This window comes from Eumetopias jubatus, unplaced genomic scaffold, assembly GCF_037043125.1.
Source record: "Eumetopias jubatus isolate StellerSeaLion01/CBP00866 unplaced genomic scaffold, mEumJub1_p1.0 scaffold_12, whole genome shotgun sequence".
NCBI classification, from domain to species: domain Eukaryota; kingdom Metazoa; phylum Chordata; class Mammalia; order Carnivora; family Otariidae; genus Eumetopias; species Eumetopias jubatus.
In genome coordinates, this window is record NW_028274818.1 from 1226250 (window position 1) to 1250388 (window position 24139).

At 61.9% G+C, this 24139-nt stretch overlaps 3 protein-coding genes across 6 annotated transcripts; 1 reads left to right on the top strand and 2 right to left on the bottom strand.

Moving 5' to 3' along the window:
* Positions 1 to 1904: 1904 nt before the first annotated feature.
* THBS3 (thrombospondin 3) lies at positions 1905 to 10683 on the bottom strand. 2 transcript variants are annotated; one of them, XM_028090165.2, is made up of 22 exons: positions 10488 to 10683; positions 9681 to 9937; positions 9458 to 9560; positions 8636 to 8662; positions 8342 to 8424; positions 8199 to 8250; positions 7925 to 8073; positions 7515 to 7655; positions 7266 to 7343; positions 6750 to 6902; positions 6439 to 6549; positions 6048 to 6155; positions 5621 to 5780; positions 5250 to 5368; positions 5073 to 5125; positions 4647 to 4840; positions 4301 to 4479; positions 4143 to 4191; positions 3777 to 3973; positions 3364 to 3536; positions 2277 to 2416; positions 1905 to 2186 (listed from the first exon to the last, which is right to left on the bottom strand). In XM_028090165.2, exons 1-22 carry the CDS (start codon positions 10657 to 10659, stop codon positions 2128 to 2130), a joined length of 2757 nt encoding a protein of 918 aa, XP_027945966.2. In that variant the 5' UTR covers positions 10660 to 10683; the 3' UTR covers positions 1905 to 2127. The 2 variants fall into 2 exon arrangements, with proteins under 2 accessions (XP_027945966.2, XP_087872947.1); XM_088016821.1 differs by lacking the exon at positions 10488 to 10683 and having other exon boundaries at positions 9681 to 9809.
* A 2004-nt stretch (positions 10684 to 12687) lies between these two features.
* MTX1 (metaxin 1) lies at positions 12688 to 17740 on the top strand. 2 transcript variants are annotated; one of them, XM_028090184.1, is made up of 8 exons: positions 12688 to 13188; positions 14153 to 14222; positions 14343 to 14422; positions 16078 to 16170; positions 16338 to 16520; positions 16647 to 16723; positions 17139 to 17293; positions 17396 to 17740. In XM_028090184.1, the coding sequence occupies exons 1-8, from the start codon at positions 12688 to 12690 to the stop codon at positions 17608 to 17610; spliced, it is 1374 nt and encodes a 457-aa protein (XP_027945985.1). In that variant the 3' UTR covers positions 17611 to 17740. The 2 variants fall into 2 exon arrangements, with proteins under 2 accessions (XP_027945985.1, XP_087872951.1); XM_088016825.1 differs by having other exon boundaries at positions 17108 to 17293; positions 17396 to 17482.
* Positions 17741 to 18083: 343 nt separating this feature from the next.
* GBA1 (glucosylceramidase beta 1) lies at positions 18084 to 22389 on the bottom strand. 2 transcript variants are annotated; one of them, XM_028090182.2, is made up of 11 exons: positions 22222 to 22389; positions 21801 to 21888; positions 21359 to 21550; positions 21090 to 21236; positions 20650 to 20783; positions 20249 to 20421; positions 19780 to 20014; positions 19243 to 19467; positions 18729 to 18892; positions 18341 to 18457; positions 18084 to 18233 (listed from the first exon to the last, which is right to left on the bottom strand). In XM_028090182.2, exons 1-11 carry the CDS (start codon positions 22246 to 22248, stop codon positions 18128 to 18130), a joined length of 1608 nt encoding a protein of 535 aa, XP_027945983.1. In that variant the 5' UTR covers positions 22249 to 22389; the 3' UTR covers positions 18084 to 18127. The 2 variants fall into 2 exon arrangements, with proteins under 2 accessions (XP_027945983.1, XP_027945982.1); XM_028090181.2 differs by having other exon boundaries at positions 19777 to 20014.
* Positions 22390 to 24139: the final 1750 nt, after the last annotated feature.

Here is a 24139-nt window from a genome sequence, read left to right on the forward strand (position 1 = left end):
GGAAAGCAGGCCGAGGAAGCTCACCCTCACGTCCCTCACCCCGCTCCCCATTCTCACCGCCCCTTGAAGCCCCGCTGTGGGGGCTGGGGGGGAACGCGAAGCCTCGAGAAAGGGTGGGCTGGGGGCCCCTTTTGGACCCCCTCCCCCCGCCACTGCCCGGAGCCGCCGCCCCTCGCCCTGTCCCGGCCCGCACGCGGAGCCACCGAAACCCACAGCCCCCGCCCCTGCCGGGACTTTCAGCCGCCGGCGTTCCCGCCTTGGCCTTCTCCCGCGGAGGGGGCGGGGGAAGAAAGTTCCACTTCACGCTTCGCGGGACCCCAGGGTTCTTCCGGCCCGGTCCTCCGCCGGGCGGCGGGCCGGGCTCTCCCGCCCCCTGGCGGCCCCCGGGAGCCTGGCGGCCGCGCGCGAAAACCAGGGGGCGCCGGGGTCGCGGGAGGGGCCGGAGCGGGGGTGGGGGGTGGGGGGGATGGGCGCGCGGAGCCTCGGCGCGCAGGTCAGGGGCTCGGACGCGGAGCGCAGGGACGCGCCGCTCCACGGGCGGAGAGGCTGACAGCGCTACGGGGACCCCGGGGCGCGTGGGGGCGGAGTCCGGAGGAGATGGCGCTCGGTGGGTGGGGTCCTGAGGTACGGGGGAGGGGCACCGAGGTATGTGGGGGAGGACAGCGGAATGTGGGAGGGGAAATGGGGCAGGTTAATGACGCGTTTAGGAGGCAGAGACTAGGTGGGGCAACAGAATGGTATCTGGGGGCCCAGAAGTATCATGGGGAGCAGAGTGCAACTGGGGGGAGGCAGGCACATGGTGGTGACCGGGGGACTGTATGTGAGGGGGCGTCATGGTGTGGTACAAGTACGAAGGGCAGACACGTTTGGGCACGGGGAGGTATTTGGGGCACAGCGCACGTGGAGCGTGCGGGTCGGGCCCCCTCCGAAGGTTACATCCCGCAGTTGTGTCCGCATTAGGAACAGTTCTCGGTCGCCACGAGTAGACTGAACAAGGAACTTTCATAACCCTTCGGTGCCACGGGGCTGGAGGGAAGCCGGGCGGCAGGCGAGGGGGGCGCGGCTTCGTGCAGCGGCCAGGCGGGGCGGGCGGGCCGGAGGGGCGCAGAAGCCCCCCACCCGCCCGCGGGGGAAAGCGCAAGCATCTAAGTGGGCGGTCCCAAAACTTCTGCCCCGGCGTTGCCAGGCAACAGCCATTCAGTCCGGTTGCTGGGACACGCGTCACCATGGCGACGGCTCCGCGCCGCGCACTCCGAGTATTTAAAGAGCAAGCGCGCGCAACGGCTGGGTGTCGGAAAGCGGCTTTCCGGGCCACCGCGGTCTCCCCTCCTGCCACCCCCCACACACCGTCCCCTCCCCCCCTCGTCCAGGCGCCAAGTCTCTGGCATCCAGGGTGGACCCAACTCCCCGGCGCGACCCCGGTTCTGGGGCTGGTCCGGCTGCAGGCGGTGCGGAGTGGGATCCCGGGCCCCGGGCGGGCGGGAGGGACGGGACGCGGTGCAGTGTTGTTCCTTCCCCCGCCAATATTGCACTCGTCCCGGCCTCCGGCCCCCCCGGCCCCCCGGCCTCCCCCTCGCCCCGAACGGGCCAGCTCCAGCCCTCCTCTCGATCCGGACGACCTAAGATAGACTGGAGTGTCGCCGCTGCCACCGTGAGTAAGTGGGGCTGGGAGGCCTTTAGCCGTCTTTGGACTAGCCCCTCACCCTTCGCCTACCCCAATCCAGCACCTTCCTTCCTCCACCCGGCCCCACACTCAGCCAAACTTCTGTAGATCGCCGACTTTCGTCCTACCAGCCCCCTTCCTCACCCCCTCAGGTTCCTTCCTGCTCCCCACACTATCCCGGAAAATCCCTAAAATAAGCAACATGCACTAGCTTAGAAAACCACTGGAACTTTATGGCAATGTGGTGTTATCTTTCCTGGGGTTAGTGCCTGAGAAAAATATCCCTTGAAAACTTCCAACTCCTGAACAGTGGGGTCACCACCCCTCTGGGGCTAAACTCCTGTGGGTGCCAGAGGAGGGTCTGTATTTGGCTGAGCTGCTGTAGATTAGACCCCAGTGTCTCCAGGGTGGACCCCAAGGCCAAAGGGTCTAAAATCAGGATTCTGAATCCAGTGGCCGCCCCTTCACACTCTTCCCTGGAGCAGCTGCCTCCGGAATGGCTCAAAATCCTCGGGCACTGTGTCTGAGGAAGGAGAAATGATTAAGGTCAGAAGATAGGACTGTCCCACGAGGGCAGCGGAAAGGTCAGGCTGATCTCAGTCTGGAGCCTCACCATTGCATCGGTATTGGAGATTGGACCAAATGATGTTTTCTTGGGAGAAGCAGAATACACCAAGACGCCCTCCCCGCATGGCTGTGTCAATGATCACCCCAGAATCCGCCACTAGCTGAGGACCCTCATAGAGCTTCACCCTGTCCAGGATAGGGGTGTCCATGGGTGCTAGGATGCCAGTGGGCACTGGGCCATCAAGCCCAGGCCCCTGCTCATCCCCAACCCCCCTGGAGCTCACCGGGCCAGAGAGAGGGAACGGAAGGAGGGAGAGGGAGGAAGGAAAGGGGAGGGGCACGGGTGCTTTTCTCAGGCCTGGGGCCCCTGCCTCTTTGTCCGCCCCCTTTGCATCTCAAAGCACCAGCCACATTCCAAGCGAGGATTGGGTTGCCATGACAATGAGCACAATGGGCTGGGGGGTGAAGTCACCCGCTTCCCAGGCTCTAGTCCACCCTCCCTCATCCCCTGCCCTGGCACCCTGCAGCCCCAGGCACCTTAAAGGGGAACCAACCCGAGTCCCTGGACCCTGGGCTCTTGCCATTTCCCCTCCCTTCCCTGTTATCCCCACCAACTAGGAAATGCACAGGGGTGCACACTGCACCGAACTGAGAAGTCTTAGCCCTGCTCCTAACAAGTGTGCAGTCTAGGCCTCGGTTTACTCTTCTGCAAATGACGACCCCTTCCGGGTCAGACACTGTGATGGGGCGGCTTCTGGGATGCACCACTAAAGGGGCTGGATGTGATGGGTCTCTCCAAAGACTGGCCTGCGGTTTAGAGGCTCCCAGAGATGGCCTCACTTTACAGAGGGGAAAGCAGAGCTCCGACAAGGAAGGACTCGCCCAACATCACCTATAGATCCTAGGTCACACGGGCACCAGGGCCCAGGCTGCCTGAGGAGGAGAGCGGGGCTGAGGCGGGACGTCTGTGGTGGGAGGGGAGAGAGAGAGGTGGTCCGGGTCCCAGCCCATGGCACCAGGGAGTGGAGTGGAGGGGAGGAGAAGGGAGTCAAGGGCCATCACTGGTGAGTCCCAGCTGAAGGTGAAGCAAAGCCTGGCTGGGGTCCCTCAGGAGGGCTCAGCCCCTCCCTCACCGAATGTAGCCGACTTGAGGCCGGTGCAGCAGCTGCCAGCGGTAGGAGGTCTTGTCACGCCAGCCCACGTTTCGTGGGTCAGTCCACAGCAGTCGTACCTGATCAGGGGTGTGGCCAGTATGCCACAGGGCATTCCGGAGGTGCTCACCCGGGCCAGACACTGACGTCACCGCCTGGAGGATATTGGCAAAGATGTTGGGTCAACCACAGGACCCAGACAACAGGCTGGGCAGTGCAGGTGGAGAAGGAAGTCAAGGTGGTTGGGAGAACATTCTGGAGTCCTGGGGAGCCAACCTCCAGGCCAGACGGCTGAGAAAGAGGGTCCCCACTCAGGCAGTGGCGGAAGCCCTGGGGCCAGCTCAGGGAGGCTTTGGGAAAGGGCCCTGGACTGGGGACTCCGGGCAGCCGCAGACCTTGAGCTGCAGCCCCGGCTGAGCAACAGCCCGGAAAGGTGTGGCCTGCCAGTAGGTCTGCTCCGTCTGCTTCCACATGACCACGTAGAAGCGGCCGCTGTCTTGATAGCTGAAGAGAAAGCCTGCGTAGTCATCATCAGTCACCGTGTTCACGTGGAAGGTGCCTTCAAAGTCCACACCATTGAAGGCTGTATATCCTGGGGGCAGGTGGGATCAAGGTCAGGGGCAGCAAAGCCACCACTGGCCCACAGTGGACTCAGGGTGGGAAGGGATGCCTGTGATATGTATGGCCAGCTTGGCCCCCACCCTCTGCCCCTGTAGGATTCCTCCATGTGGAAAGGATCAAACTGGGTGCCCCATACGTACCAACTGCCAGGCCGGGGTCGCTGTTCATGGTCTGAACGATTTCCATGCCCTGGGGGCGTGCAGTGAAGAAGAAAGCCCTGTTCCGGGTACGAGGCCCCACCTAGGCCCCACCTGGTAGTCTGGTCTGACAGCACCTGCCCAGCCCACTGCCCAAGTACCTGGTTGAGCACGACCCAGTTTGGATCAATCTGAGCATCACCCTCAGGATCCAAGACGACAGTCTGATAGGCCCGGAAATCTGTGAGGGTCACCTCTGCACTCTCGGGGCACACGTCCAGGGGGTCGACCACCGCGTCATTGTCAAAGTCATCCTCACACACATCCCCAACGCCATTGCCTGGGCAGAGCGAGGCAGGGTGCTCAGGAAGGCCTGGCCATGGCCCCTAGACAACACCGCCCCCCATCGGGCTTTGTCTTCCTGGCCTCTCCCCAGCAGCACCTGCCTCCTCTCCCTGGGCGGGGGCCCCCCCTCCAGTGCGATCCTTTGTGGGACCCCAGCCTCACCGTCCGAGTCCTTCTGATTGGGGTTGGGTACCAGGCGACAGTTATCAGGACCAGGAGGCACGTAGTCCGGGACCCCGTCATTGTCATCGTCCGCATCACACTCGTCTCCAAGCCCGTCATTGTCTGAGTCCAGCTGGGAGCTGTTTGGCAGCTGTGGGCAGTTGTCCTTGGTGTCCTGATGCCCGTCCCCATCGCTGCCCAGAACAGGCGCCGAGTGAAGGCTCTAAAAGTACCACACCCCTCCCCTCTCTTCCGCTCGGGAGGCCGGGGTCAGCCAGGTGAGGCAGGGGTGGAGGCTAGACTAGGGGGCGACTTCCTGCTCAGCCGTACTGGGGAATCAGAGCCTAACCGTACAGGAAACAGAGAATGTACTGCAGGAAAGTAAAGGAGCCCTGGTAGGGCCGTCCGTCTCTTGGCCCACCCTACCTGTCCTCGTTGGTGTCACAGACGTCCCCTACCAGGTCGCTGTCTGCATCTGTCTGAGAGAGAGGGGCCGTTCTCACCATCTCGCGATAACTGAGGACGATGGCCGGCCGCCTCCCATGGGAAGGGCTGGGGCCTCACCCCAGGCGCTCCCGCTTCCTGCCCTCCCCACCCCTGTACCTGCGTCGGATTGCTCATCTCAGGACAGCTGTCACAGGCATCTCCCACCCCGTCCTCGTCCCTGTCTGTCTGCAGGGGGTTGGGGACTTTAGGGCAATTGTCCAGTCCATTGGGGATGCCTACAAGACATGCAGGGGGGCACAAACCTGTCGCTACGACAGCTGACGCTCTTCTGGAGCTCGTCTCCCACCAGGACAGCTGGGCGGGGAACCACCCGCTCCCTCTGGGCCGCTCCTGCCGCCCTCCTCACATTCCCAGGGCCCTCTGCCCACCCAGGCCTCCCCCTGCGGCTGTCGGACTGCGCAGCTGCCCTCCCTTCCCACTGGCACCCAGTCCACGTGGGCCTCCCGGCCCCCCAGCCCCAGTGGCACCGTCCCCATCCACATCGTTGTCACACGCGTCTCCTTCCCCATTGCCATCCGTGTCCCTCTGGTCACTGTTGGGAACGTTGGGGCAGTTGTCACAGGCATCCCCGAACGAATCTGTGTCAGAGTTCTGCTGGTCCTTGTTGGGGAAGAGCCGGCAGTTGTCCTGGGGTGAGGGGGAGAGTCAGGCCTCCCTTGCACCCCTGGCCACCGAGCCCTCGCCTCGTCCCACGCGCGTGTCTGCAGTCACCACCACGTGCCGGCCCTCCCCCCTGCCCTCCACGGAATCCAGCTTGTCCTGGCACAGGCTCTGTGCCTCCCTAACTGAGCACGGAGGTCCTGCAGAGCTGCCAGGGACCAAGCGGGGGACAGGGTTATGGGACAAGGCGTGGAGGGGAGCAGAGGAGCTGAGGGCAGGACGGCCAGGAGCCACCTCGACATTCTTGATTCCATCCCCATCGGCATCATCATCACACTGGTCCCCCACGCCATCGTTATCAGCATCTTCCTGCCCAGAGTTGGGTGTCAAAAGGCAATTGTCCTAAAGGTCAGGGGAGGAAGAGACTGGATGGGTCGTGGCCTGCCCCAGCCTGCCCCCCCTCACCCCTGCCCCAGCCTGCCCCCCCTCACCCCAGCCTGCCCCCCCCTCACCCCAGCCTGGGCGCTCACCCCTGCCCCAGCCTGCCCCCCCGCCCCGCCCCAGCCTGGGCGCTCACCCCTGCCCCAGCCTGCCCCCCTCACCCCAGCCTGGGCGCTCACCCCTGCCCCAGGCTGCCCCCCCTCACCCCTGCCCCAGCCTGCCTGCCTGCCCGCCTGCCCCACACCTGCTTGCAGTGTTTGTTGTTGTCCATGCATGGCAGGGCCTGGTCCGGATAGCCATCGATGTCCGTGTCGGTCCCACACACATTCCCATTCCCAGCCCAGCCCACGTTACACTGGGCAACGGGGAGGGTAGAAATGAGGGCCAGGGCCGTCTCCTCACACCCCAGCCTTTTCCTGCTCCAGCCCCCATTCTCACCAACCAGTTCCTGAGCCCCTTCCCACGTGGGCCCCCATCCCAGGCCCCAAGCAGGTTCGTGGCCCAACCCCTTTCTCCAGAGTCTCCCTTTCCCCGCCAAGCCCCAGGCTAGCTCACCGCGCAGGACACTGCCCCGTTGCGTTCAAAGAGACAGTGCGCGTGGACGTGGCAGGGGCTGTGGGCTGGGCTGTGGCAAGTGCGGGCTGGGAGGCAGCCCTGGCTCTGGTTGCCTAGGAAGCCCAGGCGACAGGGGCCACACTTGAAGGAGCCCTAAGAACAGGGAAGCAGTGTCTCAGGGCGGAGGGTCAGCCCACCGGGCACCCAGGACCGGGGCTGTCCTGCCCGAGGAGTGCAGAGTGGGCACTCCCAGCCTGAAGCCAGCTAGGGCAGTCATTGCCTCTGGGCTCTCCCGGCAGCCTTTCGAGGTGTATCTCAGCCCCAGTTTTCAAGTGAGGACACTGAACCTCAGGAGACCTGCTAACGGTCACAGTAAGAAGCAGAACCAGGATTCCAAACCAGTGTGTGCCACGTCTGTGTGGCCTGCCCTAGGGAAGGAGGAGGGGGAACAGCAGATCTGAAGCGGGGTTCACACACCCCAGCACTCCCCCGACACACTCCGGGCACTCGGCTCACCACAGTATTGGTGCAAATGGAGTTTGGGTCACAGCCACCGTTGTTCCCGTCATTGCATTCGTCCACATCGTGGCAGACCTGAAGGGGCAGACACTGGGTAGAACCGGACCTACGGCGGGTCTCCTCCAGCAAAGCCAGCGCACCAGCCCGGAGCCCCACTCCATTTATCACAAGGACCCCGTGTCCAGCCCAGAAGCCCCTGGTCCCCGCAAGGCCAAGAACTCGTCTCCAGGCTCTACTCAACCTGACCTGTTTGCTGGCGCGGGCGTAGTCGATGCCCACACCAGACACCCGAGTGCCTCTGTAGCCTCGAGGGCAGGCTTCACAGTGGAAGCCGGGCACGGTGTTGATGCAGCTGGTCCCAGGGAAGCAAGGATCAGTGTGAGCACACTGCGGGACGAAGGAGGGGGTGGTCAGGCCCTTGCCTGTGATCTCCCTACCTGGCCTCACTGCTCTCGACCCCACCTCCGGGCCCCCATGCGGCCCTCCCCCCACATGGCCCTCCGGTCTACGCCGCGGACTTTCTGCCCTCCGTCCTCACCTCATATCCTGTCTCCCAACGTCCTAAAGCCCGGGCTCTTCTGATCCTGACTGACACCCACCCCGCCTCCTTGGGCCTCTCCTAACTCTCTGCGCCCTTGCAGGCTACCGTCCCCCACCTCGTTGATGTCAGTGCAGTGGGTGCCGTTGCCCTGCAGGCCAGGCGGGCAGGGCCCACAGCGGTAGCCGGGGTACTCATACACTTCCATGCAGTCCACGCCTCGGAAGCAGGGGTTGGGGCTGCAGTGGGAACGCTGCTCGTGGAAGCCTGAGGGGTGGGCACGGTCAGAGCCACCCAGGGGTGGCCATGCCAATCCCCAGAAGTGGAGCCCGAAGCCATGGGGCGGGGAACACGGGGATGCCATCTGGAGCCCACCCCACTCTCCCACTCACCGCACACCTGACACTCCATGATGGTGTTTCGGATCAGAGACATTTCCTTCACCTAGTGGACAGAAGAATGGGGGCAGCCAGCTCCTCACACCCACCACCCCACCCCAGAGCCCGTGCCGCCCCCTCTACCAGTGCGCTCAAACCTGGTCTCGGATATCGTCACGCAGCTCCACCAGGATCTGGTTGAAGAGGGTGAGCTGGGTGACCAGCGCCTTGGTCTGCTCGCCTGTCAGAGCCCCGGGTGCAGAGAAGCTCAGAACTGGGCCACAGCCCTGGTCCCTCTCTGGGGTAATAAGCCAATTCCTGCCCCTGCTGCCCACCCTGCCTTTAAACCCCACCCCTCTCCTGGCTAAAGAGGACTTTGTCTCAGGCCGCTGCCCAAGCCCGGGCCTCCTCCTCAGCCTCTCGCCCTTCCCCGCTCCTTGTGGCCTGCTCACCTAGGATGGAGTGGAGTGCGCTGGTCACTGGAGAGGAGAAAACACAGAGGGGAGAGACGTGAACAGGGCCAGGCCGGTGAGGAGGAGGAAGGAAAAGAGGGGCAAGAACAAAGGCCTAGAGGAGTCTTGGAAGAAGGATGGGCAGTTGGACGGTAGGAGGGCAGAGGTGACGGGCAGGCAGCACCAGCTCTCCCCACTGGGTGAGGGACCCTCCAAGGGGGTTGCCTCACAGTCAAAACCCAGATCCTCCTGGTTCCCAGGCCTAGAAGCGGCAGAAGGGATCCAAGTGAGAGGTGACCCAGAGCCGGGCCAGGCCCCCAGTCCACTCATTTCTGCTCCAGCCCCGCTACCAAGCTTCTGGGAGAAGTGGGCGTTTTATTTAGGTAAGAACCTCTGAACGTCCTTGTCAGAGACACCAGGCAGATGGGCAATGCTCAGGCTGCTGGTAGGTGACAGCCTCCAACGAAAGCTAAGAAAGACCCAAGACCCTTCCCTGGGTCACCAAGACCAAGCAGTTAACTTTCTCACCCCCACACGGAGTGCTTGGGGGTTCTATTCTTCTCCTTGATCGCTCTATTTTCCCAGCCACCATGGGAGGCGGGGCCACCTAAACAGGGAGACTTTTCGAGCCACGCCTCCTGGGATGGCTGTATCATTTGAAGATCACAGAGCCAGAGGCAAAGGAGATTGGGGGTAACAGGGTCAGAAGCTCCAGAAATGGGTGAGACAAAGGAATGAGCGTTAAGGGGGAAGTCAAGGAGATGAGAATCAACAAAGACCACAGGAAGTGATTTGGGGTCCAGAACGTCAGCTCTGTATTACCTGCACTGTGGATGGACTCGTCCCCCTGGAATGGACACTCACTCAGGGCTCCCACCCGGGCCATGGACCCGCCCAGAATCATTTTCATAGATTCCACGAAGCCCTGGGCGGGGGGGGGGGGGGACAGGAGCAGAGTAGGGTGGGAAAATCCACCAACTCCTCCTCCCCCTGCTGCTGCAAAATGCATCTGCAGGAACTCAGGGGGCCCTCCCTCCCTACTCACCTGCATCCTCAAATACGCCTTCTGTCCAGTCCGAATCTCCAGCCCATCGACCTCCGCTGGAGGAATGGGGGCCAGCGCAGGGAGACCAGCTTGCTGGTCTCCCAGTTTGCAGTCCACATAGAGCTGCAGGGCAGGGCTGGGTCGGGCGGGGCCGCGGAGCCGAAGGAGAGCCGTGTGTGTGCGCCCGTCGGCCAGGCCTGCTTGCTGGAGGCTCACCGCATGCACTCTGCTGTCCTCCCGCTGGTACCGCACCAGTACTGCCCAGGAGGGGAGGTCAGTACGGGTCCTATCCCCCGTCCCGTCTCCCAGCTGAGCCTCGAATCAACTCTTCTGGACGGCATGCCTATCGGCCCCTAGTCAGCTATGTATCTCTCGCCACCTTGTATGTGATGGGCACACAACAGATGCTTTTCAAACCGGTTCAGAGACAAGGACGTCCTTAGTGTTCAGTCACTCTGTCCCTTGCTAGGGTGGCAGCTGGTTCTGTACCCACTGGACTGTGCCGGGGATCTGAGGGGCTGCTGAATACCCTTGCCGGGACACGGAGACATGCCTCCCTCCCCCAGGCAGCCCCAAGTACAACACCCCCTCCCTACAAGTATTAGGCCTCACTCTCTTGTTTGGGTACCTGGCCTCCTGAGGCACCTCCTAAGCACCCCATTCCAGGCGCCCCTGGTGCCTGAGCACAGCTGGATGGGTCCATGGGCCCCCATGGAGCCCAAGGAGAATTAAGAGGGATGTGGGAGTGGGGACGAGGGAAAGTGCTCAAGGGGTCATCGCTGCAGGAAAGGAGATGCCACCAGTCACCTTTGTTAATTTTGCCCACAACTGAGGCCTCCAGCCACCGTGTGTTGTCCTGGCGAGAGTAGAGGCCAAAGAGGACCCCACCCTGCTTGGGGGGCAGGCGGAAGGTGGACAAGAGGTAGATGTCTCCAGCAGTGAGCAGGGCTGCCCGGATCTTCTCTGCTACAGCTGTCATCTGCCGAGACTCGCCCACAGTCAGCAGGTCAATCACTGGCCAGGCGAGGATTACCAAGGTCAGAGAGAGGGGTCAAATGCCAAGGCCTGCCCTTTCCCCTGAGCCCTCAGGGGTGGAGCATCCTTCAACACTATCCCCACCCCCGCCCCCCAGGCAGCGTTAGTCACCTTCTTGAAATTCAACCCTTGCTATCGGAAGACAAGGCGTGTGCCTTCCTTTCCCTCAATATTGCCTACTGCCACCCTCTGGAACCCGAAGGCCTGAGGCGCTCGGAAATACAGAAACAGCGCCCGGCACAACTGAGATGCTCCCACCAGGTGGCGCAAGGGAGCCACTGTGCTGATCCCACGCAGAAGTAGCACCTGGTGACCACAGCGCAGAAATGGCAAAGCAGTTTCTCTTTACGCCGCTGGTTTGGCTCATTCCACACCCGAATGCCCCTCCTCCCATCCTGGGGGCTCAGCACACACACTTTGGATGAGAAGAGCTGCCCACTGAGGGCTCCGAGCCTCGTACTGTCTGCCTCTCCCCCACGGGAATGTAGGACCCAGCTCCTCTGCCTCCCGTGTCCTGGCCAGTCTGTGGTTTCCCCTCCAGCCAGTAATGAATCCGTGCCTCTGTCATCTGCTCCAGCTACCTCTCCCACACCCACAGGCCCATCCCACAGCCAGACCTCCGGGAGAGCCCAGACCTCTCGGTCCCCACCCCCACCCTGTCCTGGGGAAGCCAGGAGCCCAGCGGGTGAAGAAGCCCACCTTTGCACTGCTCTCCCAGATCCTGGGCTGCCTGCGGATGCTCAGACAGCAACCCAGCCGCGGCAGCCCTAGCATCCAGCTCCTGAGTCCTCTGCCCTGGCCTCACGCTGACCCTGGCCAGTTCCTACTCACCCACCACCCTCTGGTGTTCACTCCTCCCTCTATGGCCCTAATTTCACCAACTCTTCCCTCCTGGTCAATTTCAGGACTCTCCCCTGGCCCACATGTTTCCTGCTACTCGGCTGGGGGCAAACCGGGACCAGGCCCAGCGGGGTCTAAGAGGATGGAGACAGGCTTACCCTGCAGGTCCTGACTGGCAGATGCGAAAGTGCAAAGGAGGAGAAGAGCCAGGGCCCCTCGAAGTTCCTGCGTCTCCATGCCGCTCAGCTGGCTCACTACCCCTGGCAGGCAGGCGGCTGGGAGGGGAAAAGGCTAGGCGGAGAGAGCAGGAGCGGGGGGCGGAGGGACTGGAAGGGGGAGGTGAAGGGGGGGCCATCAGGCGGGTGAGGGGGGGCTGAAACAAAGAGCTGCCAATCAGCCCGGAGGCATCCCCAGCCCTGGGAACCAGGGGCACTGGGGAAGAGTCTGGAGGCCTCCCTGCCTCCTGCCTCTCCCTAACGGTCCTCGCTCCCAGGTGCCTCCCTCCCTCCTGGCATCTCGCTGCTGGGGGCCACTACCGAACGCTACTGTTTTCTGTAAGTTACGGTCGGGGAAGGCAGGAACCCCAGGCAGGGGCAGTGCCAGACAGTGGGCATTATTTCACAACTGGCATCAAAGGACGCCAAGGGAGTGGTGGAAACTAGCTTGCTGTCGTGCCCAGGGGATGCCCACATGGCTTGAACTTTGCTGCTCTGACGAAGCAAGTGCTCTTATTAGGGTGGGGGGTCCCCTGACACGTGCCTCATTCCTGGGAAAACGTGGAGGCCTCCGCTGGGAACTGGAGGGCCAGCCTAACACAGCGGTCAGTGAAGGGGTTGGACGGAAGGAATCGGGAACGAGGAAAGGGCCAGCAGGGCCGGGAGTAAACCAGGGGACAGGCAAAAGGGGCCGGGGCCAAACAGGGAACACATGGGGTACTGGCGGGCAGGCCGTGACCCGGATGAAGCGGAGGGGCGCCTCGGTTCCCGTTACCCCGGCAACGGCCCGCGAGCCCCACCCCCTCCCCCCATCCAGGCCCCAGCCCGACCCGGCTACGGCCGCCGCCGCCCCTGTTTTGTTTCCATGGCGACAGGAGGCGCGGGGCCGGCTCCAAACATAACGCGCTGTGGAAAACATGCGGCTCGGGGGACCCCCCCGCGGCCCCTGCTCTGGGCCGAGCCCCGCGGGACCCGGGCGCAGCCCGGGCCGCATGCAGGGCTGCGAGAAACCCCAGAGCCGGCCCGGGCGCACAAGACCCGCTTCGCCGGGACCCGCCGCGCCCTCGGGGGTCCGGGACTCCCCGCAGCCAGGGCGCCCAGCCTCCGCGAGGAGGGCCCAGCCGAGAACCCTTCCCCCCTTCGGGACCCGCCTCTGGAGCCGCCGGCGGCCACCCTCCCCAGAAGCCCTCGGCTCCGCCCCGCGCCGCCCCGCCTCGCCTCGGAGCTCGCTTCGGCCCCCGCCTCCGGCGGCCCGAGGGGCGGGGCGGGTGGGGGGGGCCGCGCGGGGCCGGGCGGAAGCGCGAGGGGAGGTGCTTCCGGGACGGAGGGCGGGCAAGATGGCGGCGCCCATGGAGCTGTTCTGCTGGTCGGGGGGCTGGGGGCTACCGTCAGTGGATCTGGACAGCCTGGCCGTGCTGGTGAGGGGTGGCGCCATTGCCCTCTGCTGCGCTCTGGAGGGCTGGGGAGGGAACCGAACTGGCCGATCGTCCGAATTTTGCGAGGGCGCCTCAGCGCGGGAGCACTGGGGGAAACTGAGGCAATCAAAGACTGTGCCTGGCCCATATGGGCTCAGTGCCCTCTGGCTGGCTTAACAGCCTAGGTTTCGTGCAGCCACAGCAAGAGGCCTGGCTGGGGGTTCAGGAAACGGGTCTTAAGTCCTCGCTCATCCACTTACTGGCTATGTGACCTTGGGGCGATCCCTTCTCGTCTCTGAGCGCGGTTTCCTCATCTGGAGGTTTACTGAGCCCGACGATCTCCGGGCTCTCGCGCTTGGCATTCCTGTCGTCTCAGCCTCCCTTGCCTCCTCCTCCTCCTTCTCACTGAGCAGCATTTACTGAGCTTATTTACTGAACCAAAAGGCTTACCGCCAGGCTCTGTGGAAAGAGCTTTGCAGTCAGAAAGACTAGTTCACTTCATTCGTTCACTCGTCCTTCATTTAATAAGCACGTATCAGGCCTCTTCCAAATACCGCACATTGGCCCGCAAAGATGAATAAGACTTAGTTCTCCCCTGCACTTGTTTGCAGAACGGCAGACAGTAATGTGTTCAGATGCTAAGGTTTAAGTAGGAACAGGCCACAGAGACTCCCAGAGAAGGACATGGTCAGTGCTTCCAAGAAAAGGGATATACTGGTTAGGAGGAACCTAGGAGGCTCTGTGTGCGTCAGGTAGACGGCAGGAAAGGGGACAGAGGGGAGGCTTTGAGTGGCAGACCTGCCCACGCTCTCTGAGCCCCGTGTTGCCCATTGTGAAATGGCGACCATAACACCCACCTCTTCTGTGAGGCAGGTACTAAGCGTAGCACAAAAGGAATTAAATAGATGTTATTTCTCTTCCTGATGCCCTCTGGGGGCCTCTCTGCCTTCTGCTTCCTTCCCTGCAGACCTATGCCAGATTTACTGGTGCCCCACTCAAGGTGCACAAGATCACCAACCCCTGGCAGAGCCCTTCAGGTACCCCATGTTCCTGGGGGGTGAGGAAGGGGTGGAGCAGGAGACGGACAGGAATGTGGTGTAAATCCGTACGGATAGGCAGCTAAGGGTCTGGTGGGCGTCCTTTTTTCTCAATGTCAGGAACTCTGCCTGCCCTCCGGACCAGTCATGGAGAGGTCATCTCGGTACCACACAAGATCATCACCCACCTTCGAAAAGAGGTAGGTGGCTCGGGAAGGAGGGTTGCCAGTGAGAGTGGTTCAGTCATTTCAGTGCAACACACCTTTATTGATAAATACCGAGCTAGATGCAGGAGACCCAGAGCTTCAAGGAACACATAGTCCGATGGGAGAGACGCACCCAGAGGTGCTGAGAGCAGTAAAGCACTGGGCGCGAAGCCGGGGTGCTGGGGAGGCATCTGGAGGCACAGTGCCCTTTGCCTGCTGGGCAGGGAGGGAGAGGTGAATGGGCTGATGACACAGGGAACGGACAGGAGGGCAGAAGAGAACATCTGGCTCGGGCGAGGCCCTCACAGGTGGCTCCTGTCCTTCTCATGGGACCATGTTGGGCTGGATATGGGGCTTAGGATGGACAAGGCTTCAAGCCAGCGTGGGGAGGTGGAGGCAGTATGACAAGAGGACGAGGGATACCTCGTCTATGCTCTTCCCTCTGTCCTTGACTGTGGGACCTTGGGCAAGTTCCTTCACCTCTGAGAGCTTTATTTTTTATTTATTTTTTTAAAGATTTTATTCATTTGTTGGACAGAGAGAGAGGGAACAGAAGCAGCGGGAGAAGGAGAGGGAGAAGCAGGCTTCCCACTGAGCAGGGAGCCCGACGTGGGGCTCGATCCCAGGACCCTGAGATCATGACCTGAGCCGAAGGCAGATGCTTAACGACTGAGCCACCCAGGCGCCCCTCTGAGAGCTTTAAGTTCCTTGTTTGTGAAAGGAGGGGGCTTAGGATGTTCCCAATGGCTCCTCTTTCATGGGAACACTTGTCAGAAGTGGGGCCCTCTTCTTCATTTCTGCCTTCCGAAGGGTGAAGGAGCTGGGGAATTCAGTGGGGGCTTGGGAGGCGTGGAGAGAGGGGATCCAGGTAGAATGCAAAGTTCCTGGCAGGGACTGGACCACCGCCCTGATTCCTTATGTGTGAGCACAGCTTTTCCAGTTTCCAGAGTGTTCTCCTAACACAGCCACATTGAGAGAAGATTCTACAGGGGAGAATCTGAGGCTCAGAGAGATTTTTTTTTAAGGATCATGTTCCAGAGGTTATGTGGGGACAAAACTTGCTCAGGATGTGGAGAGGGTTGCTGAGGACCAGACACTGGAGCCTACAAAGGTGTGGCAGGCTGAGAGCTGGGGTACGGTTAGAATGTGTGTGGTGGCGCCCAGGCCATGGAATGAAATAGAAGAAATAGCCCTGGGCATTGAGAGAACGAGCCAGGGGGCCCTGGGCATGAGGAAGGCATCCCCTAGTTCCTGGGGCATGGACTGAGGCCCACACAGCATCTGAGCTCCACTCTGCCAGCCGTGTGGTGCCTGGACTGGGGAAGTTCCTGTTAGAAAGTTGCCGTCAGGAGGCATGCTGCCAGCTTTCTGTGGAGGCTCCGGGAGCTGCTCCTGGTTTGCGGCTGGGCCTGCCTTTCTCCCCCCAGTGGGCGCCCGACCTTGATGGCCAGCAGGCTCCGAGGCCCAGGCTTTCCGCCAACAGCAACAGGCTACTGAACGGGCCCAGGCAAGGGGGCCTCAGCGGGAAAAGCTGCTCTGCCTCTGCTATACTCAGAGGCCATGAGGGTAGCACCAGACAGGATGCCTCCCTCCTTGGGCAATTGCCCTGGAGCCGCCTGGTGTCCACCTCATGGGCATCTCCTCCACAGAAGTACAACGCTGACTATGATCTGTCAGCCCGGCAAGGGGCAGACACCTTGGCCTTCATGTCTCTGCTGGAGGAGAAGCTGCTCCCGGTGCTGGTGAGTGCGCTCAGACCGCCCAACGTTCGTGGCCAGTAAGGGGGGGGGTGGGGGGGTGGGGGGGTCACACACACACACACACACACACACACACACGCACACACACGGAGGCCAGGGCAGCTACACTGGCTCAGACCTGCTTCATCCTTCCTACTTCCCCAATCCAGATACATACTTTTTGGGTGGACACCAAGAACTATGTGGAAGTGACCCGGAAGTGGTATGCGGAGGCCATGCCCTTTCCCCTGAACTTCTTCCTTCCCGGCCGCATGCAGCGGCAGTTCATGGAGCGGCTGCAGCTGCTGGGCGGAAAGCACGGGCCTGAGAATGAGGAAGAGCTGGAGAAGGAGGTACCTCTGGGGCAGGGGGCTGCTGTAGGAGAGGAGCCCCAAAGACGAGGTCAGGATTGGGGCTGCCCAGGCCGGGAGGTGGCTCTGTTCCTGCAGCCGCGAGCCTGCCTCGTGTCCTCCCTACAGCTGTACCAAGAGGCTCGGGAATGCCTGACCCTGCTCTCCCAGCGCCTGGGCTCTCAGAAGTTCTTCTTTGGAGATGCGTGAGTCTGTCTCCAGGGGAAAGATAGGTAGTTTGGGAGAAGATGGGGTTCATATGTAGCTGCAGGGACTGGGGCGGCTCAGGCGCCAGACGAGAGGTCCTTGGGACAGACACTAGGCCTGATGACAGTGGGGCTGTGTGTGAGGTGGGAGGGCTGCCAGGCACGGGGGGGGGGGCCTGCAGGGCTGTGGGGTGCTCAATGTGCCCTTTATGCAGCCCCAGGATAGAGTGCCATTCAGGGCCAGGCTGGCGCCGCCTGCGGAGCCCTCCCCATGCCAGGTCCAGAACCGGGTGTCCCCTCCTCCCCTGGGGGCCCTCTGCTGCCAGAGCCCACCCCCCAGGGCCTGCTCTTCCTCCCACTCTTCCCCCACCCCTTCTGCCACAGTCTCTCCTCGTGCCCTCTCTCTCTGCTCCAGCCCCGCCTCCCTGGACGCCTTTGTCTTCGGCTACTTGGCCCTGCTGCTGCAGGCCAAGCTGCCCAGCGGGAAGCTGCAGGCCCACCTGCGGGGGCTGCAGAACCTCTGTGCCTACTGCACACACATCCTCAGCCTCTACTTCCCCTGGGATGGAGGTAAGGGGCAGACGGGGGAAGGGGTGGGCACCAGCCCTGGGGAAAGTGGGCAGGAGTGCAGGAAGCAGCCCCCCACCCCCACCTTCCTTCCTTGTTCCTCAGCTGAGGTGCCACCCCCACGCCAGACGCCAGTGGGCCCGGAGACTGAGGAGGAACCGTACCGGCGCCGGAACCAGATCCTCTCCGTGCTGGCGGGCCTGGCAGCCATGGTGGGCTACGCCTTGCTCAGTGGCATTGTCTCTATCCAACGGGCAACGCCTGCTCGGGCCCCGGGTACGCGGTCCCTGAGCATGGCTGAGGAGGATGAAGAGGAGTGACTTGTCCTCACGCCCCCGGGACTGATTTTTCTACTGTCGTACATTCCAGAGGCCCCCGTGTTTCCCCATTGCCAGTACGGCTGGAAGTGGGGTGCCATTCCCGTAATAAACCTGTCCATGCTGACTGGAATCAGACACTCTCTTCCTTAAGGGGCCACCATCCTTCCTGGCCGCTGTGCGGGGGGCCGTGTGGGGCCCAGCCTCCCTCATGTCCTCCTTTCCTCGGCCACCCCCCACCCCCAGCTTGTGTTTGTCCAGACAGTGAGCTCACCCTGGGCCCCAGCCCAGTTTCCACGGAGCCGGCACACAGCACGGGGGTGGGGCCGCTGGGGCTGCCCTGTCCTCTCCCGAGGGGCCTCCAGCCCCCGGCACCAGCCAGGGGGAGAGTGAGTCACCCGAACCACTGCTCCCGGGCTTACGTCACCTATGCTCACCCCGGCCCTCCTAGAGCCTCCTCAGCCACACACAGCATGTGAGCCGACTCTGTCCCTTTAATGCCCACGCCGAGCCCAGGCCATCATTGGCGGCGCCACAGGTAGGTGTGGATGGAGTAGCCCGGGGACAGCGTCTCCACGAAGCCCACGCCAGGGTCCTCGATGGTGAGAGGCACGTCCTTGGGGGAGCTGGCGAAGGCGCGGGGGGGACGAGAAGCTGAGCACTCAGCCTGCCGAGGCTGCCGTCCGGCCCCCACTCTCCAGCGCCCCCCAACCCCTGGCCCTGCCGCTCTCACCGGTTCAGCACCACCACGACCGCAGAGCCGTCGGGACGTGTCAGGGCCACGGCGTCCAAGCCGCTCTTCGTGCTGGCCAGCAGCCCCACTCTCTGGGAGCCCTCCGGAATGAACTTGCTGAGGTGGGAGCACACGTGCTCAGGCCGGGGCCCGCTCCCTTCTCGCTCATCTGACAAGTCACTGCCCCTGCCCACCCCCAGAGCCCCAGCCAAAGCTGCGCCCTCACTTCCCATCCCCATCGTCCGCTGACGCCACCTGCTCACTTCCTGCCCGGGGGGGGGGGGGGGGGGGGGGGGGGCGGACCACGGTGCCTTCCCCCAGTGCGCACCCCCATGGGGGGCGCTGTGGGCCCATGCAGGAAATGCCAGGCGGCCCACCCCCCACTCACCTGAAGTGGCCGAGGTGATAGAACATGGGCTGTTTGTAAAACGTGTCTTTGGTGATGTCGACAATGATGGGGCTGTCCACAAAGTTGCGCACCCAGTTGGGCCCCCCTTCCAGGTTCAGGGCGAGGTTCCAGTCGGTCCAGCCGGCCACATGGTAGAGGAGGTTCTGGGGTGGGAGCAGGGCAGAAACAAAGGCTCCACACGGGGTCCCCAGACAATGTTGTTAAGGGTTGTGTGAGGAAGACAGGTGACGGGGTGCCCCGCCCTGCGATGGGTGCTCTACACCCTCGGTACTCAGTTGGGGGGGGGGGTGAGGACGGAGGCATCAGAAGAGAAGCTGAGAAACTGAGGCAGATGGGGCGTGCCCATCCAGGAGGGAAGGCGTGATAGGGAATCACGAGATCCCAAAATTTGCCCCAAAGAGCAAGTCGGCAAGGGACGGTTGATGAAGAGGCCTTCCCTTGGTGAGACCAGGAGGGGCTGCGGTGGTGCTTGGCGGGGGGCCCGGGGCCTCACCGTGATGACGCTGTGGCTGTATTGCACCCCTCGGTCCCAGGAGCCTAGGCGCACACTCTGCTCCCAGAACTTGGAGCCCACACAGGCTTCGGAGGCAAAGAGCATGGTGTTGGGGAACAGGCGGTGTGTCTCCCCCAGGGTGGCTTTGGCTGGAGCCAGAAAGTCCAGGTACCAGTGTACAGCAATGCCATGGACGTACTTAGCTGCATCCGGGTCCGCCAGCACCTTTACCGGGAAGGGCAAAGAGGGGACAGGGGCCACTGAACCTGGGCCCTGCGTGGAAGGTTCTGGAAGTAGCACCGGGACCTGAGGTGCCTGCAGGCAACTAGAGGGGCTCCAGGTGACAACCCTGGGGACCCTTGGGGCCCTGGAGATCCAGAGGTCAGCACCCCAGGGGAGCCACCTGGGCACCTGGCTCCAGGCCAGGGAATTCTAGGAACCCAGAGTTGGGGCAGGGAAGACACTCTGGGCGCTAGCCACTTGGATGCTCGGTTTGGGGGTCACCGGGATACTCCTGGAGGCCCTGGGCCTTACCACCTGGGCCCAGTGAGGCAGCAGCAAGCGTTGGTCATCCAGGATGAGCAGACGGATGTCGCGGTGCGTGCTGTTGGCAAGGGCAGGACCCAGGTCCCGGGCGATGAAGTCTCGCTGGTGTTCGGGGGTGAAGCCCAGGCATTGGAAGGGGTACCCACTGAGCAGCCCTGCAGAGGGCTCGTTCTCCGCCGTCACTGCCCAGAACCGTAACTTGTGCTCTGCATAGGCATCCAGGAACCTGGCAGGGCAAAGGGTGTAAGTGAGCCCAGCCAAGAAAGGGGACCAAGACCCTGGGAAACAGGAGGCCCATCAAGGGGGGAGAAACGGACAGGCCAAGTCTGAAAGGCCCAGAAGGTAGAAAGGTGGTCTGAGGAGTCCAATCTGGGGGTGACCCAGGTCCAGGGGTGGGGCAGAGACGAGGGTGTCCAAGAGGGGAGCTGGTCCAGACCCCATGGCCTTGCAGCTCCCTTACTTCACAAAGTATCTGGCCCAGGTCTGGTGGTAGAGATCCCCGGGCCGACCCTTGAGTGACCCCTTCCCATTCACGGCCCCGTTGGTCTTCATCCACGTGGGTGACGTCCAGGGACTGGCGAACAGTGACACGGGGCGCCGGGCCAGCTTCAGGGCTTGGTGAATCAGGGGTATCTGGAGACAGTGGAGGTGAGGAGAGAGATACCCAGAGCTGGAATATGGACAGACTGGCCCGACCAGTGCATCAGGCCTAGCCATCGGCCCCCGCCCTGCCCCCGCCCTGCCCCCCCCCGCCCCCAGAACACAACAGAGCCGGGGGCAGGCTCTGCACCTCTCCGCAGACTGCTCTGGCCTGAGGCTTGTCGCCCAGCAGGCATCGACTCCGCCAGGCTGAGTGCCCACCTTGAGCTTGACGTCCTCCTCAGGGAGGCTGAAGCCATGTAACTGGAAGTCGTCAGGAGTGTCATCATACGTGTAGGTGCGGATGGAGAAGTCACAGCTGGCCATGGGGACCCGGATGATGTTGTACTCGATTCCTGCAGGAAGGCAAGGCCAAGACAGAGGGTCTGGGTCAGCAGGAGAGTGTGGGACCTGGCCTACCCCCTGCCAGTCCTAAATGATGTCCGAGGCAGGCCAAAGGGAGCCTGGGCTCCTGGGCTGGGGCCTGTAGAGCCAGGCCTCTGAGCCTCAGCATCCCTACGCACTCAGTGAGAGGTAGGTGGGACACTCTTACTTCACTGGGCACTGAGAGAGGACCCAAATGTCAGGGATGCGTGGAAGTCATGGTCAACGGAAAGGCCAGGGTGCCAGTCACACTGTCACCTTGTCCCCCTTCTCCTCACCTTCTTCAGAGAAATAGGACTTGAGTAGCAAATCCCGGGTAGGGGGTGACAGGGCGAGGATGTTGAGAGCAGCTGCATCTGTCATGGCCCCTCCAAAGCCCTTCACTTTCTGGAACGTCTGGCCTGGCCGCAGGGTCAGCAGCAGCCCTGAGAACACGCACAGGGAACGAAGGGTCTCAGTGAGCAGGGAAGGAAGTCGTGGTGGTCACTGGCGTGACAGCTCCGGGGGGGACTCCAGCCTGCCCTGGGGGCGGGGAAGCCGTGGTCACCTGTGCCCGTGCGGTTGGCCCGGATGGTCCCCAGGCTCTGCTCCATTCGGCGCCCGCTGCGCGTGCTCTCGTACCGGCTGAAGGTGCCGGGAGCAGGCAGGGTCAGGGGCTCGAGAGAGTCACAGTACGTGGCATTGCAGACACAGACCACTGAGCTGTAGCCAAAGCTTTTAGGGCTGCAGGGCCGGACACCTGGGAGGGAAGGGGCACAAGCAGAGGCTAGGGCGACGGGACGAGGACGGAGAAGGGGCACGCTGGTCGGAAGGACACACTGAACACGGATTTCAAAACTCCTCTCGCTGTGCTCCCGCCCGAGCTTGGTCTCAGTCGCTCAGAAGGGTTTACTCCACACCCACTGGTGCTCCTGTATGCCGGACGGGGACCAAGGACCATCAGGCCGAGGGAGGCGGGGGGCTCCCTCCCCTCTCCGTGACTCGCTCACCTGATGCCCACGATATTGCCTGAAGCAGAAGAAATCCCGTGAGGCTAGCAGCCATGATGCCTACCCTGCCCAGGGGCCGGGGACATTCCTGAGAACAGAATGACGACTGGCTAGAAGGCAAGCCCCTCTCCACGCCCCAGCCGCTCTCCTGTGGGCTGGGTGCCCAGAGCCTAGTCTCCTACCCTCCTTTAACAGGGACAGAACAAGGCCCACAGACACCTGGGTGCTGCCCACCCCAACCAGGACCCTTCTCCTCCCTTCTTCCCACCGCCTCTCCCTCCCCCGCTCCATCGGCCCCTCCGTCGAAGAGCCATGATGGCCTGGGCTGGAGGAGACTGTCATTCATTGAATTCCAGGGTCCGGATGGCCAGGATTCCAGAAGCAGCGTGACCGGACCGACGGGGAGCCTGGGCCCACTCACCTCTCTGGGAGAACTTGAAAGCTCCATCACCAGGTGAGGGGACTGCAGGGTTCAAGCCTCGGAAGAGGATAGAGGATCCACTAAATCAAAGCAGGGATGCAGGTGCCGGCGGCAGCTTTAGACACCGAATGAGCCCTGCAGGTTTAATTCCGGCCGAAGAAGTGAGTGGGTCATGTGACGACTATGGGCGAGTCACATGATACAGGAAGTGAGGCAACTGCAACCATACTTGTAAAGGGCGGCTCGCTTCCTCCTGGCTGTTGGCGATTATTCATCCTGTGAAACTCTGGAAGGCTTGTGTGGATGACAACTGTAGGAAGAATCTAGATCAAAGATCTGAGTGGACGGTTGGGTCGAGGCTCCTGAATCCCAGAGGATGGGCGCCACAGCAGGCACACTGCTTTTTTGAGAAATAAATTTTAAGTTATACCTAATAAAGATGGGGCGCCTGGCTGGCTCCGTCGGCAGAGTGTGCAACTCTTGATCTCGGGGTCGTGAGTTCAAGCTCCATGTTGGGCACGGAGCTTACTTAAAAAATAAATTAAAGGGGCGCCTGGGTGGCTCAGTTGGTTAAGCGACCGCCTTCGGCTCTGGTCATGATCCTGGAGTCCCGGATCGAGTCCCGCATCGGGCTCCCTGCTCAGCGGGAAGTCAGCTTCTCCCTCTGACCCTCCCCCATCTCATGCTCTCTCTCTCTCTCTCTCTCTCTCTATCTATCTCATTCTCTCTCTCAAATAAATAAATAATGGCAGATGGCTAAGGTACAGTTTGCCCTCCAGAAGCTCTAGAGGCAGGGAAGTTGGACGCGTACACGGATAGTTACAGGTAAAGATGAGCTAACAGGTGTTCATGGTGGGAGTGACCCAGGAAGGCTTCACGGAGGAGAAGGGGTGGAAGAGCAGGGAGGAAGGGCCCTGGGCAGAGGGCCTGCACAGCTGGACGGAGGGAGTCATCAACATCGTGCCTCTTGGGACATGTTTTGTCATCAGATGAGGACTGTCATAACTGGTCTTCGTTTCCCAAAGAACAAGGAGGTTGTGAGTTTCAGAAACTGGAAAGTGTACACAGCTGTATCCTCAGTGGATGTGAGAAGGGGGCTGTCCATGATGATGGCTCCTGGACCACAGCGCCTACGATTTAGCAGGAGGGACACACACAGCTAGGACCTGACCAGCTGTAGCTCTTGGCGCCAACTGTTCGTCTATAAAATGGAGACAATACCACCCCACCCCACCCCCAGGGTCACTCCTGGATCAGTAAGATAAATACAGTGCCTGGAGCCTAGTAGGTGCTCAGGAACCACTTCTTTGTGGTGTCTTTTCGGTTTAATTACTTCAGTGAAGACTTTCCAGACACAGTCCAGGCAAAATTGATTCTTTCTTCTAGGTTCCTAGAACACTGAGCCTCGTCTCAGGGAGACAAGCCGGGTCTGAGTCCCAGCTCTGCCACGTACTGGGTGTTTGACCTTCAATCAACGTCTTCATCACGCTAAGCCATATTCGTTGCACTCCTGATGTGCCGACCCCTGCAATTTCCCCAAATGTGGGAAACTCGACTGCATAATTTGTGGTAGCGGGGGACGGCGCTAAAGTGGTTCAAGAGAAACGGTCATGATCTTCTTGCGGCAGAGAGCCTTCCAGTGGTTTTTCCCAACACGCTTTCAGTCTTGTTTGGGAGTAGTTTCGCACCCCCCCAAAGAAGCAGTGAGTCTTTGCGTGTGGAGAACCCGGCTCGTAGTCCTTCTCTGACCTACTTTCCCGGCCGGGAGGACATCGACCCAGCTCCCTCTCTCAGGGCAGAAGGTGCATTGGCTTCGGCCCAGAGGAGGATGAGTAGAGTCCGTGAGGGTTTCTAGAGTCTATTTAGAAGCAGCACGGGCGGGTGCCCGGGAGGACAGGTGCCCGGGACAGGGTCTGGG

Excerpts from the sequence above, each read along its gene's own strand:
- THBS3 (XM_028090165.2), bottom strand. The coding sequence starts at position 10,659 with ATGACAGCTGTAGCAGAGAAGATCCGGGCAGCCCTGCTCACTGCTGGA. Across the intron at positions 7,344-7,514 it reads ACGCCCGCGCCAGCAAACAG|GTCTGCCACGATGTGGACGA; the intron begins GTCAGGTTGAGT and ends CTGCCCCTTCAG. Across the intron at positions 4,192-4,300 it reads ACTGGGTCGTGCTCAACCAG|GGCATGGAAATCGTTCAGAC; the intron begins GTACTTGGGCAG and ends GCACGCCCCCAG.
- MTX1 (XM_028090184.1), top strand. The coding sequence starts at position 12,688 with ATGCGGCTCGGGGGACCCCCCCGCGGCCCCTGCTCTGGGCCGAGCCCC. Across the intron at positions 14,223-14,342 it reads CCCCTGGCAGAGCCCTTCAG|GAACTCTGCCTGCCCTCCGG; the intron begins GTACCCCATGTT and ends TCTCAATGTCAG. Across the intron at positions 16,724-17,138 it reads AAGTTCTTCTTTGGAGATGC|CCCCGCCTCCCTGGACGCCT; the intron begins GTGAGTCTGTCT and ends TCTCTGCTCCAG.
- GBA1 (XM_028090181.2), bottom strand. The coding sequence starts at position 22,248 with ATGGAGCTTTCAAGTTCTCCCAGAGAG. Across the intron at positions 21,551-21,800 it reads GGCAATATCGTGGGCATCAG|GTGTCCGGCCCTGCAGCCCT; the intron begins GTGAGCGAGTCA and ends CTTCCCTCCCAG. Across the intron at positions 20,015-20,248 it reads TGGGCCAGATACTTTGTGAA|GTTCCTGGATGCCTATGCAG; the intron begins GTAAGGGAGCTG and ends TTGCCCTGCCAG.